The sequence below is a fragment of the Myotis yumanensis genome, unplaced genomic scaffold (assembly GCF_028538775.1).
Source record: "Myotis yumanensis isolate MYYU_CA2020_CCGP unplaced genomic scaffold, mMyoYum1.0.hap1 SCAF_13, whole genome shotgun sequence".
Classification (NCBI taxonomy): Eukaryota; Metazoa; Chordata; class Mammalia; order Chiroptera; family Vespertilionidae; genus Myotis; species Myotis yumanensis.
In genome coordinates this window covers 39,737,779-39,753,834 of record NW_027223764.1, presented here as the reverse complement: position 1 = coordinate 39,753,834, position 16,056 = coordinate 39,737,779, and the positions used below count along the sequence as shown (strand labels likewise).

Genomic DNA, 16,056 nt, shown 5'->3' with positions numbered 1-16,056 from the left:
TTTTAGATCTTACTGGCTACGTCATTGATCTTGTCAGCAAAATTAAAACAGTCTGCCAGGCTAGCGTTTGGTTTTGTATGTATTCTTATTATGATACAAAAATGATGAGATGCATATCTTTCTGCATTAAATTAGCAGTGTTATGTTTTCTTGCACAGTCTTCTTTGAGCCAAACCTTTTTTTGCTTCCAACTTGCTTTTGCTTCTCTTTCTCAGTGGACTTTGAATCCTGCATGCTAAGTTTCACATATTTTGTTTTGTACCTCATTCGTTGGACTTTCTGTAAATTTCCTTTCATTCTTTGCTGTTTTCGTCCTCACAGTGACTTCTGCATGTGAAAGCCTCCCCTCTCTCTGTAACATTTTAATTGTTGCTTTCTGTATTTGTGCATTTGATTTGTTTAACTTTTCACATTCACTATAATTATTAATTGTCATACCTAATATTGTTCATCAACTCATAGATTGGGGCCTATCTTTTTGTAGATAAACATCAGCATTAGGTCTTTTGGGATATATATATATAACATATGCCATTCTGACAATAAAATGTTTGTAAGTTAGGGTTTGGGTAATAGGTGACATTTATCTAAAACACATGTGCATGGCCACTTGTTCTACACATTTAGAATGTTAAATCTCATAAAATCCCTACCTTTTCATCATCAACTCTGTGTTTCTGCTTTTTATTTAAGCAGTATAACCCCCCTTGAAGGAAAAGCATTGGTAGGGAATGTTAGTCCTAGCACCTTCAAGGCAGGACAAATCACAATGCATTTTTGCAGCATCACACACAGGTTCATATTACAGGACTCTCCTTCGGGAGAATTCCTTAAATGACTCATTTCTATCATCCAAGAATGATGGACTGTAATTGGTATTTTTTTTCCCTCCGTGCCAAGCACCTGCCACTTCACTAGCTATTTATCTTTCTTTTCCTTTTTAGAAGTTCCTCCTGATAGTTTAGTTTGTAAAAACATTTTAAGAATTCATTGAGGTCAATGAATATGTTGGAAATTTAAATTTAGATATGGGATGTTGGTTTAAAAAAAGGGATGGGGTGAGGGCTTCCGTAACCAGGGCCTTTGGGAGCTTGGGATAACTTAAAAACAAGATGCCCTTCTAGCTCAGTGAATTTTAGGGAAATTCATTATGGTCATGCTATAAATGGTTTTCTTCAAGGGACTCAGGGGATGAATCTCCCTCTAGCTCCAAAATATATGGCAGAATGCCTTTAGGATAGCTGTGGGAAAGCGGTTGCAGCAAAGCCACAGTCTAAATAAAGTGCTGAGTAAAATTCTCATAAGCTGTTAAAACTGTCCCATGCCGTATAAACTGCTATAATTTTATAAAGAGTTAATAAAAATATATTTTTAATGAATTGATTGCTTGAAACATTGATTGTTACTGGGAGGGCTTGTTGGGGCTGCCAGTCACCCTCACGTGGACCTCTTGTCTGTTATTTCTGGCTGGACAAGGTGTCTTTGGGATGAGTCCAGTTGGCTACAGACTACTAGGGAAGCTTCCTGGTTTCCCTGATAGCCAGATGGGAAACAGTGTGCAGTTCAAGGTCTTCTGGGCTCATTCAAAGGCAGTTTGTCCTAATTGGATGTTATCCAAAAACTGTCAGAGGTCACCCAGGAAAGTAAAAAAAATATGTACTCATGGAGAGCCAGGATAAAAATAACCCATCAATTTTGAATAGTTACTTAGCTGAACCATGGCTCACCTGAGTCCATTGATTTTTTTTCTAATTGTCTCAAAGTTTACTATAGACACAATAAATTTATATTCCAGTGTTAACCAAGGTGCATAATTTAAGAAAATGGTTTTCTAGATTTAAAAACAAAAACAAAAAACCTGACAATCCATGAAGGAAAGATGGTAAACAAGTTAATTGAGAAGCAGAACAACATGCCAGTTTCACAGAATAGGACAGTGGCTTTGCCCCCAGGCTGGGTGTCTGTTTAGTGTTAGCCAGCTCCATGCACACAGTGATTTTCATCTGGGCAATTCATTTTACTGTCCAGATTCTCCCTTTCCTAGAATTCCTCTTTGTCTCTATCATCTGCTATCATTTGATATTTTTATTGATGCTCATATTATTGATCTGAGTCACTCCACAGTAGTTTGCTTGATGTTAAATATTGTTGTGCCCAACTGCTATGCTAGTGGAGCTGAGAAATACGTTCTATGAACACAGAAATGTCTGATCTAATTGTGTCCCAGCAAACCAGGCTGCTTAGCATTGCTCTTATGGTAGTCCTTTGATTGAACTATAAAGCATAAGAGGTGCCTGTATAGGTTAGATATAGTTTGGGTTTTCCCCTTGGGTATTTCATTAATTGGGATCAACAGATATGAGGGTTGATAATAAAATACTTTATTCTGATTTGCTCATAAAGGGGTTGGATGAGTAAGACGACTATCTCATTATCTTTTCACTGAGTGCTTGGAAAGCATTTATTATAGGTGAGTCATTTGTCCTTCACCCATCTAAGGCATACCATAGGTCCTTTTATTCCAAGAGAGAAGTGCTAAGACACAGAATTAATATTATACTGTTGTAATTAACTAATTATTAATAACAGGATAGGAGCAAAGGGAAGGCCAGACATTATGGACATGTTCCCTGTAAAACACTGGGGGAGGGAATCACATAGGGAAGATACTGGCCTGTCAGTCACGCCTGGTAAATAAAGTGGTGCCTCAGGCAGAACTTGGCAACCCCAGTGTTGTAGATAAGTTCAGACTTCCCGGAAAAGGAATGCGCTACAGATGAAACACGATGTGCCCTTGCATCATGCGGCACGTGTGTAGCAGAGGCGGTGGCCCTTTTTGTGGTTCTGGCACAGTTTTTAAATGTCACAACTACTGACCTAATTCAATAACCTTGAACTTCAGAAAAGCAATGTTTTGGTTTCTTTGCTTCGATATCTTGACACAGTAAACTCTCAATCTCTCTTTCTCACTCTGTATTCATTTATTCTTCCATCTACCCATCTATCCAATTTTAAACATTTTTTTTTAAGAGCAGACAAGTTATTTTTTAAAAAAAAAAATATTTTTATTGCCCTAACTGGTTTGACTCAGTGGATAGATTGTCGGCCTGTGACTGAAGGGTCCCAGGTTCGATTCCGGTCAAGGGCATGTACGTTAGTTTTGGGCACATCCCCAGTAGGGGGTGTGCAGGAGGCAGCTGATCGATGTTTCTCTCTCATAGATGTTTCTAACTCTCTCTCCCTCTCCCTTCCTCTCTGTAAAAAATCAATAAAATATATTTTTAAGAAATATATTTTTTATTGTTTTCAGAGAGGAAGGGAGAGGGAGAGAGAGATAGAAACATCAGTGATGAGAGAGAATCATTGATTGGCTGCCTCCTGCGCGCCCCCTACTGGCCCGCAACCCAAGCATGTGCCCTTGACTGGAATTGAACCTGGGACCTTTCATTCCTCAGGCCAATGCTCTGTTCACTGAGCCAAACCAGCTAGGGCCAATTTTAAACATTTTAATAGGAAATACATATACAGGACACAAAATAGAAAAGGTACAAAAGGGTCTATGGGGAAATGTAACTCTCTCTTACCTTGTTCTTCAAAAACTGTTACCTAAAAAATGATTCCATTTTTAAGACCGATTTTTGATTTCTCCCATACTCCAGATCCCACCATACAAAGCCAGGGTTATGCTGGCAAAATCACACAGACTGTAACCCAACCCAGGTTTGACTACCTGTTGTAAAGAAAGCCAAACTTGTGAGACAGGTACTGGTGTAAAGGAAAGAGGTGTATTCGAGTGTCGGCATCTCAAGAAGATGGGGGATTCCTAGCCTCAAAAACCCATCTTAATATCTCAGTGCAGGCAGAGATTTTTTTAAGGATGGAGAGGGAAAGCAGAACAAAGAGATAAAGGGAGGGGTTATGGACTTGTCTCTCTCCCAGGAGTAAAGGGGAGGGGAGTGAAGGGGAGTATGAATATGCAGTTTCTCAAAATTCTTCCCCTCCTTTTAGTGCTATTTCTCTTCCTACAGGAGTTTGTAGATTTAGGACACACGTTTAGGTCTTCACAGCTGGCGCCAAGCAGCCCTTCTCCCGCCCCCCCCCTCCCCACCCCCCACCCAATAGGCTGCTCTAAGGGGGTGGGGGGAGGGCTAGATAAGAAATGAAAACATAGGACTTTATTTATATACACTAAGAAAACAGTTGGCTATAGCTTTGAGAGAATGCAGAATATGTAACCTTTATTGCTTAACTTAAATGTTAAATTATGAGTACAAAATCACTGGGCAAAAGACCCCCACCAGCATATTCAACACAATTCTGTATCAGTTTTCCAGAGAGTTTCAGGGGTCTTGGAACGTGTATATTTCTAAAAATATAAAAGTTATACCAGAAATCAATGGGCAATACCAAACCCTGTTGATTTATGACCACTGATTTTTTTAAAATTGTAAATTAAAAATATAACTAACACACCTTCGCTTAAAAAAAAATCAATACAGTACAATAGGATATGTAATAAAAGTCAGTTCATCCTTATTTCAGACCCCAGTTCTACTCACCCAGAAAGCCACCATCGCAGTTTCTTGTTTCCTTCCGGAAACCTTCTCTATAGTGTACATGTACACATTCACATTATCCTTAAAGAAAAAAAGGAAATATATTTAGAAAGTTCTTGTTATTTGAGGATAACTGGACTTGGGAAAGTTCACATAAAGTGAATCCACTTAAAGTTAGCACACATGTTTCATAGTAAATATTGATTGAATTCCTGCTTCGTGCCATGTGTTTTCTTAAAGAGAAGATGTATAATCCAGAATTCTAATATTTTTATTGCCAGACTTCTAATGCCAACTCTGCATTGGTCAAGCTTAATGGAAGGTCACAATAGTAGTTCCAATAGTTACAATAGTAGTAGGCTTAATCTCTGGCATGACTTGAGAAACACAGCCTCATTGTTTTTTGGTGGTAAAATACACATAAAACTCATTATTTTAACCATTTTATTTTATTGTTTTTTTATTTTCTTAAATTTTTATTTATTGATTTGAGAGAGACAGAGAGATTGATTTGTTGTTTCACTCATTTATGCATTCATTGGTTGATTCCTGTATGTGCCCTGATGGAGATTGAACCCACAACCTTGGTGTATGGGGACAATGCTCTAACCAACTGAACTACCCTGCCAGGGCCCATTTTAACCATTTTAAAGTGTAAGATTCAGTGGCAGTAAGTACATTCACAATGTTGTTCATCCATCATCACTATCTAGTTCCAGAACTCTTTCATCACCCCAAAAGGAAACCCCGTAGCAATCACTTCCTATCTCCTCCTTTCCCCCAGCTCCTAGTAATCACCACTCTGCTTTCTTTCTATATGGATTTGTCTATTCTGGATATTTCATGTAAGTGGAATCATATATACATATGTGGCTTTTGTATCTGGCTTCTTTATTTAGCATAATGTTTCCAGGATTTATCCACATTGTAGTACTTCATTTCTTTTTCATGGTCAAATAATATGCCATTATATGGATATACCACCTTTTATTTATCTGTTCATTGGTTGATGGACAGTTGGGTTGTTTCCACCTTTGGCTTTTGTGAATGAATATTCATGTGTAAGTTTTTCTTTTAACATCTGTTTTCAGTTCTTTTGGGTATATACCTGTCATTGGAATTGCTGGGTTCATGTGGTAATTCTAGGTTTAACTTTTTGAGGAAACATCTAATTCTTTGAATCTCTCTGATGTTTGTCCCTTTGTTCTGTACCATAATATAGATGTCTCCTTATATCATTAGTCTTCCAAATCAGGGACGATTAATTAATTAATATCTGGATTAATTGATTAATATCTGGTTATTAGTCAAGTTTAACATTCTGAAATTAGCATTATAATAGTAGGTCAGGTGTCACCACATATTAAACTTTAAATACAGAAAGCTATATAATATTGATTTTATATTATATGTCTGCTCTTAATTAATGTAGTCAATGCACTGGGCTGTCAGAGGTAAAAAAGATCGAATGCTGGAAGAACCTGACCAGACTCCTACCAACAAGATTGAAAATGAGGAACAGAACGAACAAAGAGAAACAAAGAAAGGAGAGTTGGGTTCAACCACTGGGAAGATGGAGCAAAAAGAATCTGAGTCCTTGGAGAAGTCATCCTCCCCACAGAGTCCAGATTCTTCAAGTAAGTCATGTCATATAGGTTTGCAGACAAAGAAGGTCTGAATCTCGCCAAATTTAAGGGTTGGCCTGTCCTTAAATACTTATTTAGCATTGACATGGAAACTAGATGATACATTCTTTAATACAATCCTGGTAAAGGGAACTTTGAGATATTTCTGGGAGTGTCTTCCTCTCCACTGAACTAATGTTAGCTAACATTGGGGAGTTTACTATGTGCAGGAATGTTTTCACAGCAATTAGTTTACATCTATTATCTCCTTTAATATTAATGTTACACATATTTATTTAATCCTCCCTACAAGTTTGTGAGGTTGGTATCAACATTATTCTTATTTTACAGATGAGGAAACTGAAGCCCAGAGAGGTTGAGTAATTTTCTCAAGGTTATGGAGATTGTGTGGCAGGGCAGGGGTCTGAACTAAGGCAGTTTGGCTTCAGTCTGTTTCTAAGGCACTGCACTATCTTGAGAAGATGCCTTATCTGAAAGTAGCTCTGTAGACATTCTGAATCATTTATAGATCCACGGAAGCAGAGTGTTAGGAGGTTGAAATCCTGGCTCCCAAACTATACATCCTGACTCTACTACTTATTGTCTGTATTACTTGGTAAAAGTTACTTAACTTTTCTAGACCTCAGTTTCCTCATCTACAAAATAGAAATCATAATGGTACCTTCTCAAAGACTTATCATAAGGATTACATGAGGAGATCCATGCAAAATGCTTAGCACAGTGATTTGTCTATAGCAGGCCCTGGGTAAATGTGAGCTATTATTATCATTTCTTTGTTTGTCTGTGTAGCCATTCCACTGTGTGTCTTGTGTCGATAGGTGTGTTATGTACACACACTGTAACTGTCCTTCAAAATCTTATTTGATTTCCAGGGTTGTGATTCAACACTCCATTAGATTTTATCCTTTAAACAGAAAGTTCCTGAACATCCTTGAACACCTATTTAATAAAAGAAGACAAGTAGATAGTTTGTGGTGAATTATAATCTTTCTAGAAGTGGTCACTTCAAATCTCTCTTTGGGGAGAACTCACTGCTTTCTGGGAATAAAGATTCTTAGAGTTGGATTCAGGTGTTAACCAAAAGATCATTTTGTAGTCTGTACATTGACTGCATCAGCCCTGTAACTGGAAATGTGTTATAGCAAGCTGATCAAAGCTGAAGCCCGAATGTCAGGAAACCGGTTTTAACATCTGTTTGCAAACATGCAAACACCCACTCTCTCTCTCTCTCTCTCACACACACACACACAAAGGCAAACATGCAAATGTTTCTCCATTCAGCCTTGGAAAGTTCAGATCTGTCCCTCTCTAAATCCTGGAGGGTGCCTGTGACTTTCTATATTGGGTTTAGACTTCACCAGAACTTGGGGTGTTGGACACTACAGAGACTCAGGCATGATGCTGAGGCCCCACTTGATTGCCTGTCATAAGAATCTGAAAATTTCTTTCTTTAGAAAAGTTATATGGCCCAGCCAGTGTGGCCCAGTGGTTGAGCGTTGACAAGAAGTTACTGGTTGGATTCCTGGTCAGGGCACACACTCAAATTGTGGGCTCGATCCTCAGTAGGGGGTGTGCTGATCTATGTTTCTCTCTCATCGATATTTCTATCTCTCTATACCACTCCCTTTCTCTCTCTCTAAAATAAGTAACAACATATTTTAAAAAGTTATAAACATGTGATAAACCCCCCAAATAATGAGCTTGTCATTTAAAAAAAATCAAAGAATTATATAAACAATAACTTAGTGTCTACCCCAGTCTCCTATCTTTCTCTGCTTCTGTTTCCTAAAGTAACCAATGCAGATGCCCAGGTGTGTCTCCTTCCATACTGTTCCATATGCTGATACAAGCATATATGAAGAACAGTATATGTTCACTCATGAGGGCTTTAAAAATATAGAACAGCCATACACTGAGCACATTTCTCTATGTTACACAGGAGCTAAGAGCACTGTGGCCTTAACCAGATCCCAGCTTTTCCAACCATGAGCTGTGTGGCCTTGGGCAAGTGAATGTGGATGAAAAAAGGCTTTCTATGGAAAGTTACCGCACAGGGTGATCTGATCATAAATTCCTAACCGGGCAGTTGGATTCAGGTCTTCAACAAAATCCTGCCCCAGGCATGTAACTGATTTAGTAAAAGGCTTATCTTGGCCTTAATCAAGTTCTGTCCATGGCTTCCGTGCTTCTAGGTTAACACACCTTTGAAATGCCTCTTTTCTGAGCTCTCCTAAACTGTGACCACCCTCAAGAGAGCACATATTCTTAACCTGTAATCAGATCGCAGTCCTCCTTACATTCCCTCCTTAATCTCAAAATACACACAGAAACTACAAACTGTTATTCTGGGAAACATTTTTCTGTCTGTTGAGCTCTCACTTCCAGGTATATCCTCTGTTTAACTCAAACAATAAATTGTTATAAAAATTCTCTACAGTTTGGACATTCTTATGTTAACAAGAGTTAATCTCTTTGATTTTTTAAAAAATCTGTATACTAGTGGCCTGGTGCATGAATTCATGCACATTGAAAGAAAATTCATTAGAAGAAATATTTTAAAATCACTATTCGCCCTTTCTCTATAATAGAAGTGTCAACCAAATTCATGATTGACAATGACAGATGGAAACACACGTGTGCAATTGGCACCAGTGAGAGCTATATATGAATCGCGCATGCGACAGTCAACTTAGCCTTTTATAGATATAGAATAAACTTGCTTAATTAGACCTGCTTTCTGATTTAGCTAAACTTTTTCAGCCCAGTGAAGCAGCCCAATTTCTCTTTCAGGTAATTATCAGCAACACAGTAGTAAATATCATCATGAAGCAGATTATTATTGTAGATCATGCAGGGAGAATAAAGGGTAAAATATTTAACTGCAGCAGTGTTTGACTATATTCTGTGCAGTGAGAAAACCTGAAGTCATTTTCATTTCTTTCACCAGGTGGGGGAAGTTTTCTGTCATTATTTCTTCAAATAGGTTTTCAATATCTTGCTCTCTCTCATCTTCTGGTACCCCTATAATTCTGATGTTGGTACGTTTGAAGCTGTCCCAGAGGCTCCTTACACTATCTTCGTATTTTTGGGTTCTTTTTTCATTTTGCTTTTCCGGTTGGGTGTTTCTCGGTTCTTCGCATTTCAAATCTTTGACTTGATTCTTGCGCTCCTCTGGTCTGCTGTTGGGAGTCTGTATAATATTCTTTATTTCAGTCAGTGTATGCTTACTTTCTAGTTGGTCCTTTATCACACCATCGAGGGTCTCATTAGATTTCCTGTACATCTCATCAAGTTTATCGACAGACTCTGGAAGCCTCTTGAGAGACCTCAAAAGTGTGGTTCTGAACTCAATATCCTCCCTTGATAGTTTTGTCCTATTTCTTTGTCTCCGCATTTTTTACTCTTTCTTGGTGCACCCCCTAGTGGTCTTTGTGCGCAGTCTTGTAGTTAAGCCTTGATTGTTGTAGTTAATACTAGAGGGATTTTACCTCCAGGCCAGCTGGCTGTGAGAGTCAGCTGTGTTTGCAGTGGGAGAACTTCTGTCCTCTAGGGAGGTGCTAATCTAGCCTTTGCCTGAGGCTATCCGGCAAATGGCTCTGTGCAGGGCTTGGGCGGGGCGGGTCCCACGGGATCAACAGGGCGGAGGAGGGAGCAGTTATGGCTGCTCTCAGTCCGTCCCCAGGGATTCTGCCTCTCTGTCCCAGCAACAGCTGCAAACCTCGGAGGGACCGAAGCCAGACAGTCCCACTTCTCCCGTTTGAGTCTGGGTCCCTAGAGACTCGCCCGGATCTGGAGCTCAGAGTCTGAGGCTCCCTCCGGATTGAAAACGACAACCGCGCCCTCAGCCACCAGCCCGCGCCGCGCGCACTCCGCACCTTAGTATTTTACTTCAGCACTGCGCCTCCTCTGATTCTCGGTTCCTCCTAGTTGTAGAACTTCCACTCAGCCAGCCTTCCTGTGGTTCTGGATGATGTCCGTTCCGTCTTTTAGTTGTATTTTTGAAGTGGTTGTTTGAGGCAGCAAACTCCGGTGTTAACCTATGCCGCCATCTTGGTTTCTCCTGAAGTCATTTTCAAAGTCCATCATTTCTTCTTTTCAGTCGGGTCAAGTTTCTAAGCTTTCTAAATCTTCGTTTTCTGGCTAATGAAAAGAAAATAGGATTCCGCGGAGTCTCCTATCTACCTACTCCAGGACTTCTGTGAGGATCAAATGAGATGAGGCACAGGAAAACACTTCACAGATATTTGGTTACAGTGTAAAATGTTTGCACCTGGCTATAAAGCAAGTCATGTTTCTGGGCTGGAGAAACTCCAAGGAGGCAGGAAGCCGGGGAGGAAGCCGGGCATTGCTATGTGATGTCATTACCCGGATGGACACTTAGCATATTAGCCTTTTATACACACACACACACACACACACACACACACACAGATAATGGTTAAAATAGTAGTTTCTATTTCGAAAGGTTATGTTTTTGGTATGAATTATTACTATCTTACAGTAATTGATTAAATTAAGCAGACTTTTTGAGGAGTAAATAACTTAATATACATAAAATGTTTACATCAGGTATGTAAATTTTTTTTAGTGCCAGATTTTATTATTATGGGACTTCTCCTTAAAACTTTACTTTTAGAATTAACCCTTTGTGGTCGTTTGTCTACTCTCAGCCACCAAAGCTTTTTTACCGTTCTGGTCGTATGTCTGCTCTCAGCCACCACAGCAAGGAACCGTACGAATCTTAACTCTATTCATTCATGTATCAGTTCATAATTTCTCTGAAAGCTCTTAAGTGTCTAAGCGACCTTGTCACGAACCAAAACATTGCCCCGACAAATCGGAGATACCGAAACTCAATATAAACAAACGCGGTCGTTCCACACTCGCCATGCAAAACACCGGCGAGTCAGTTGCCTTTTGAGAGTGAAGAAATCGACAAGCTTCGGAGATACTTCGCAGAATTTCAAATAAAGCTTTACAAATTACGTTTAACTGTAATTAGGCATTCTCGCTTGTTAAGATATTTCAAAATAATACTCCAAAATGGCAAAAAGAAAGTAACCGAAAGAAGTGTACTGCGAATCTGAAAGTAACGATGAAGAGTTTTATTTTGGCACCTTGAATACTGACTCTGACGTAGAAAGTGATAACGTTTGTAGTGATTCTACTAGTAGTGACGTAGTTCCAAAAAAGAATTAATAAATCTTGTTTATCCTTCATAATCTTGCATGTTATGTATCACTGCTCTTTCAATGGAAATTAATTCCGACCAGTACGACACCCATGTCCAAATTTAATACGACCGCAAAGGGTTAACTCATTGTTTCTAACAGCTGATAAATATTCCACAGAGCAGATATATCAATATTTACTCAGGATAAATTGTGAATGAAGTGGAGGGGGTGAGAGGAGGAAGGATCCTCGTTCTGAGAGCTGTTTGTTGGGGAATAAGAATCATGAAATTTTGCCAAAGGCTGCATTTACCAGTATTTTCTTTGTTTTTTGTTTTGTTAATCCTCACCCAAGGATATTTTTCCCATTGATTTTTAGAGAGAGTGGAAGGGAGGGAGGAAGGGGGAGAGAAAGAGAGAGAAACAGGGGCCAGGGATTGAACCTGAGACCCTTGGGTTGGAGGGCCGACGCTCTAACCACTAAGCAACACTGGCCAGGGCCTACCAGTATTTCTTAGTGTTGTTTAAGATATTATTAGCTGTTCTGAGTAGTGCCTTAAAGTTGGAGTTTGATATACCAAAGAGCAGTTGCATGATTATTTATAATTTCATTTGACTGTAGTGCAAATTTTTATGTCAGCATTTAAGAAATATTACTCATGTCAGCTTTACTAAGCCCGAGAAGCTGCTCACATAACTTTTAAGCATACTTGTTAATTTCCTCAAGCAATGCTTGATATTTACTTTGGAGTTTGCCTTTTGATGCCTCTTCTGTGATGAGCCATCAAATAGTCCCCGTCATCTGCTTGACTTCATTGCAACCTGTAAAATATGAACCATGGCATCTGCAAACCAGCGTGTGAGACAATCTCACTTTTTCTCTTTCCATTTAAATATGCAATGAATGTGGCTTCTGATAAATACTGTTTTAGAATCAAATAGTTTTCTGTGACATCCTGGAATAAAAACAAACAAAAAGTCAAAGGTAGCAGATGCTGTTGCTGTGCAGTCATGTCCTCGGGGCTTCTGCCCGCCCCAGGCCGGGCCGCCTGTGCGCCTCGCATTGGGCTTCCTCTGGCAGAGGCCTGCTTGGCAGCAGGTGCGATGTGAGAAGATGTGGTCAAGCAAAAGGATGAAAAAACAACTTGTAATCTTACCACCTCAAGAACATATCGCTGATCTTTTGGTATATTTTTATATGTTAGTGGACTTAAAACTAAAAGGGCCACACTGTCCATATTTTGTGTGTGCCTTTCAATTACAGGTTGTCAGAAAGAATTTCCTGTTTGCTTTTTCTCCAAATGGAAATTCTTTAAATTTGTTTTCTATGATAATTCTAAAGAAAGGGCAAGCAGATCCTGTTTTTCTGAGATAATCACTGTCCTCAATTCAGTGTATATTTTTTCTGCCTAGACTTTTAGATTATCGTTTAAATATCAATGGAAGCATATTTTATTTTTCGGTAACCTGCATTTTCATTATCAATATTATAAACAACAACAATGACAAAAGGCATACATGTTCACTGCAGAAAAATAAGAAGATACAGATAAACAGAAAAGGGTATTAAAAAATGAAAATTAAATCTATTCCAGCTATCCAGGGATAACTACTGTTAACATTTAGGGGTAATTCCTTATAGACTTTAAACATTTTTTATAGAAATACCCATGTAAATAAGAAATTTAAAAATGAGTCTGGCTGTTGTGGTTCAGTGGTTGACTGTCAATTTATGAACCAAGAGATTACGGTTTGATTTCCAGTCAGGGCACATGCCCAGGTTCCTGGCTTGATCCCCAGTAGGGGGTGTGCAGGAGGCAGTCAGTTGATAAGTCTCTCTCATCATTGATGTTTCTATCTCTCTCCCTCTCCCTTCTTCTCTCTGAAATCAATAAAAACATATTTTAAAAAAATGGGATCACACTGTTTTCTAACTACTTGTCACAGCAATATGTTATGAGCATTTTAATGTGACTGTAAGTATTAAAAATTGTTAATGACTATATCACAGCCTTTTAACCAACTTTCTATTGCTGAATACTTGGAATGTTTTTTTTAAAAAATATGTTTTATTGATATTTTTAGAGAGGAAGGGAGAGGGAGAGAGAGAAACATTGATTGGCTGTCTCCTGCATGCCCCCTCCTGGAGATTGAGCCTGCAACTCAGGAATGTGCCCTGACCGGAATCAAACTGGTGACCTAGCGATGCATGGAGATGATACTCAACCAACAGAGCCACACAGGCCAGGGCTCTTTTTTAATTTTTAAAAACATTTATAAAAGATATCATGTTAAACATCTTATAGTTAAAACCCTTGAGCACATCCGTGATTATTTCCTTAAGATAAATTTCAGAAGTACAATTGTAAGGTTAAATGTTTATGCATTTTAATGAGTTTGATAAATATTGCAAGTTTCCTACCCAGAATAGTTTTGTCAGTTTACATTTTCTCTAGTAGAGGGAAAATGACCTTTTATCTAATTTTCAACAAAGTTGTTTATTACTCTAAAAAAATAAATCTTACTCTCATGGAATACATTATTTGTATTTCCAGAATCCTTTACCATTGACCTTTTATTTTTGGCAGCTGTTTGAAAGTTGTTTCCAATTTCCTTGCAGGTGAATTGTCAAAATTACCACCACTGGAGGCATTATAAATGTCCTTTTATTATTAAGTTTAAGCATGTGAGATCCTCTCATCCATATAAAATAAATCCTGTTCACAAGAATTCAACATCCTGCCCAAGTTAATCAGTTTCTGTAAGATATTAATAATTCATCCCAAAGACTTACCCTTACATTTCACTTATTGCAGTGAAATCTCACCAGCAAGCTGTCCTACTATTACAAGCTTGACTCCTTTGTTCCCACCTCTGATTTAAAAATCTTCTCTTCTCTCCTTCAAAGGTTTTTCAGATGTGAACAGTTGGCACCTTCATTTCCGCTGGTCTGGGGATGCTCCTTCAGAACTCCTGAGGAAATTCAGAAACTATGAAATATGAAATGTCCCTGCTCAGTAGGAGGGAGAGCGAGTGAGCAAGACCACCCCCTGTGCTGCCAACATGCAGTCTTTGTCCAAATCTTTAAAATGTCATGTTTATATGTCATGTTTGTGAATCGCTGAGTACCGATTGATTCCTCCACCCTTGAACCCATTCTCACAATATGTCTTTTAAATTAGAGAAATTTCAGAAGACAAGTTTCTTTTAATATTAGAACAAATTAAGCCTCTTAGATCCAGAGTGGATTGTATTACGTGTGTTTTCCGATAAATGTTATTTAGAGAAATCCATTTTTAAATCAATCTCTGTATTTAAATATTTCATTGATATATGATGATCTCTATTAGTACGGAATGTACAAGAAATGTTTTCTGACTCTGGACTTAAATTGAAATGTGAACTTACTTGTCTAAACCCCATAGAATGAAATAAATAATTTTCCCAAAGTTCATAATGAATGTAGAATTCAACTGTTTTTTTTTAAAAAATAATCTGAATAGGTATTTCTACTTTAATTTCAATACTTGTAAATTTAAAAGGTTATTAATTTGAGGAAACACATCCCTACCAGATTTCTTTTGTTTTATAGCAAGTGATCAGAAATTTATTTTCTTACAGTTTGAAGGCTTGAAGTCCAAGATCAAGGTGTCTGCAGGTTTGATTTCTCCTGAGGCCTCCCTCCTTGGTTTGCAGGTGGCTGCTTTCTCACTGTGTCCTCACATGGCCTTTCTCTGTGCATGTATATCCCTGGTGTTTCTACTTCTTGTAAGGACATTGGTCATATTGGATAAGGGCCCCAACCTAACAACCTTCTTTTAAATTAATCATCTCTTTAAAGACCTTATCTTCAAAAAGGTTACATTCTGAAGTACTGGGAGTTGGGACGTCAATATATGTATTTTGGCCCTGGCTGGGTAGCTCAGCTGGTTGGAGCGTCATCCCCATACAGAGTGTCATCCCCATACTCCAAGGTTGAGGCTTTGATCCCAGTTGGGGCACATGAGGGAATTAACTAGTGAATACATAAGTGGGTGGCACAGCAAATCGATGTTTGTCTTTCCCTTCCTTCCTCTCTAAAATCATTACATAAAAAATTACTTCAAGATATGAAATTTGGGGGAACCCAATTCAGTGAAAACCTTTCTCCCCCAAATATTATTGTTTTATTGATTTCAGAGAAGAAGGGAAAGGGAGATTGAAATGCCTCCTACTGGGAATGGAACCTTGACATCCTGGTTCATAGGTCAATGCTCAACCACTGAGTTACACTGGTGGGGAGAAAAAAAAAATTTTTTAAACAAATACAATCCTGTATTGGTTTCCTTAATTTTATTTGAAATTTTATTGTTTTGTCAAATCTGTAGAGAGAATGATTTCTATCAGTATTTTATCACTTCATTAAAATGTGATTTGGCATTGTTACCATATCTGCAAATTTTACTTTAAAAATAGAAAAAATATAAAGCCTGTTACATTCATAAAATGAGGTTTTGGACTACAGTTGCCTGCCATAATGCCTGCCCGGTCCAGGTAGGCACTTGAAAAAAATACTAGATTGAATAAGTGAATTTTTAAATCTAAGAATTGGAGTTTTAATTTTTTCTCCCAACCCCCCATTGTCTGATTCATAGCACTGATGACTTTTAATGACTTGTTAAAGGGAAAAACACTCCCACTTCC

The 16,056-nt window shown here is 38.4% G+C and overlaps 1 protein-coding gene across 1 annotated transcript in view; it reads left to right on the top strand.

Annotated features, from left to right (window-relative positions):
• The window catches only part of DNAJC12 (DnaJ heat shock protein family (Hsp40) member C12), a 39,235-nt gene extending 24,401 nt beyond the window's left edge, over nucleotides 1-14,834 (top strand). Inside the window, exons 5-6 of the mRNA XM_070431910.1 lie at nucleotides 5,989-6,193; nucleotides 14,282-14,834. Of these exons, the coding sequence (XP_070288011.1) occupies nucleotides 5,989-6,193; nucleotides 14,282-14,376 (300 nt within the window). The 3' untranslated portion in view covers nucleotides 14,377-14,834. The remainder of the gene's footprint in view (nucleotides 1-5,988; nucleotides 6,194-14,281) is intronic.
• The last annotated feature ends 1,222 nt before the right edge of the window (nucleotides 14,835-16,056 follow it).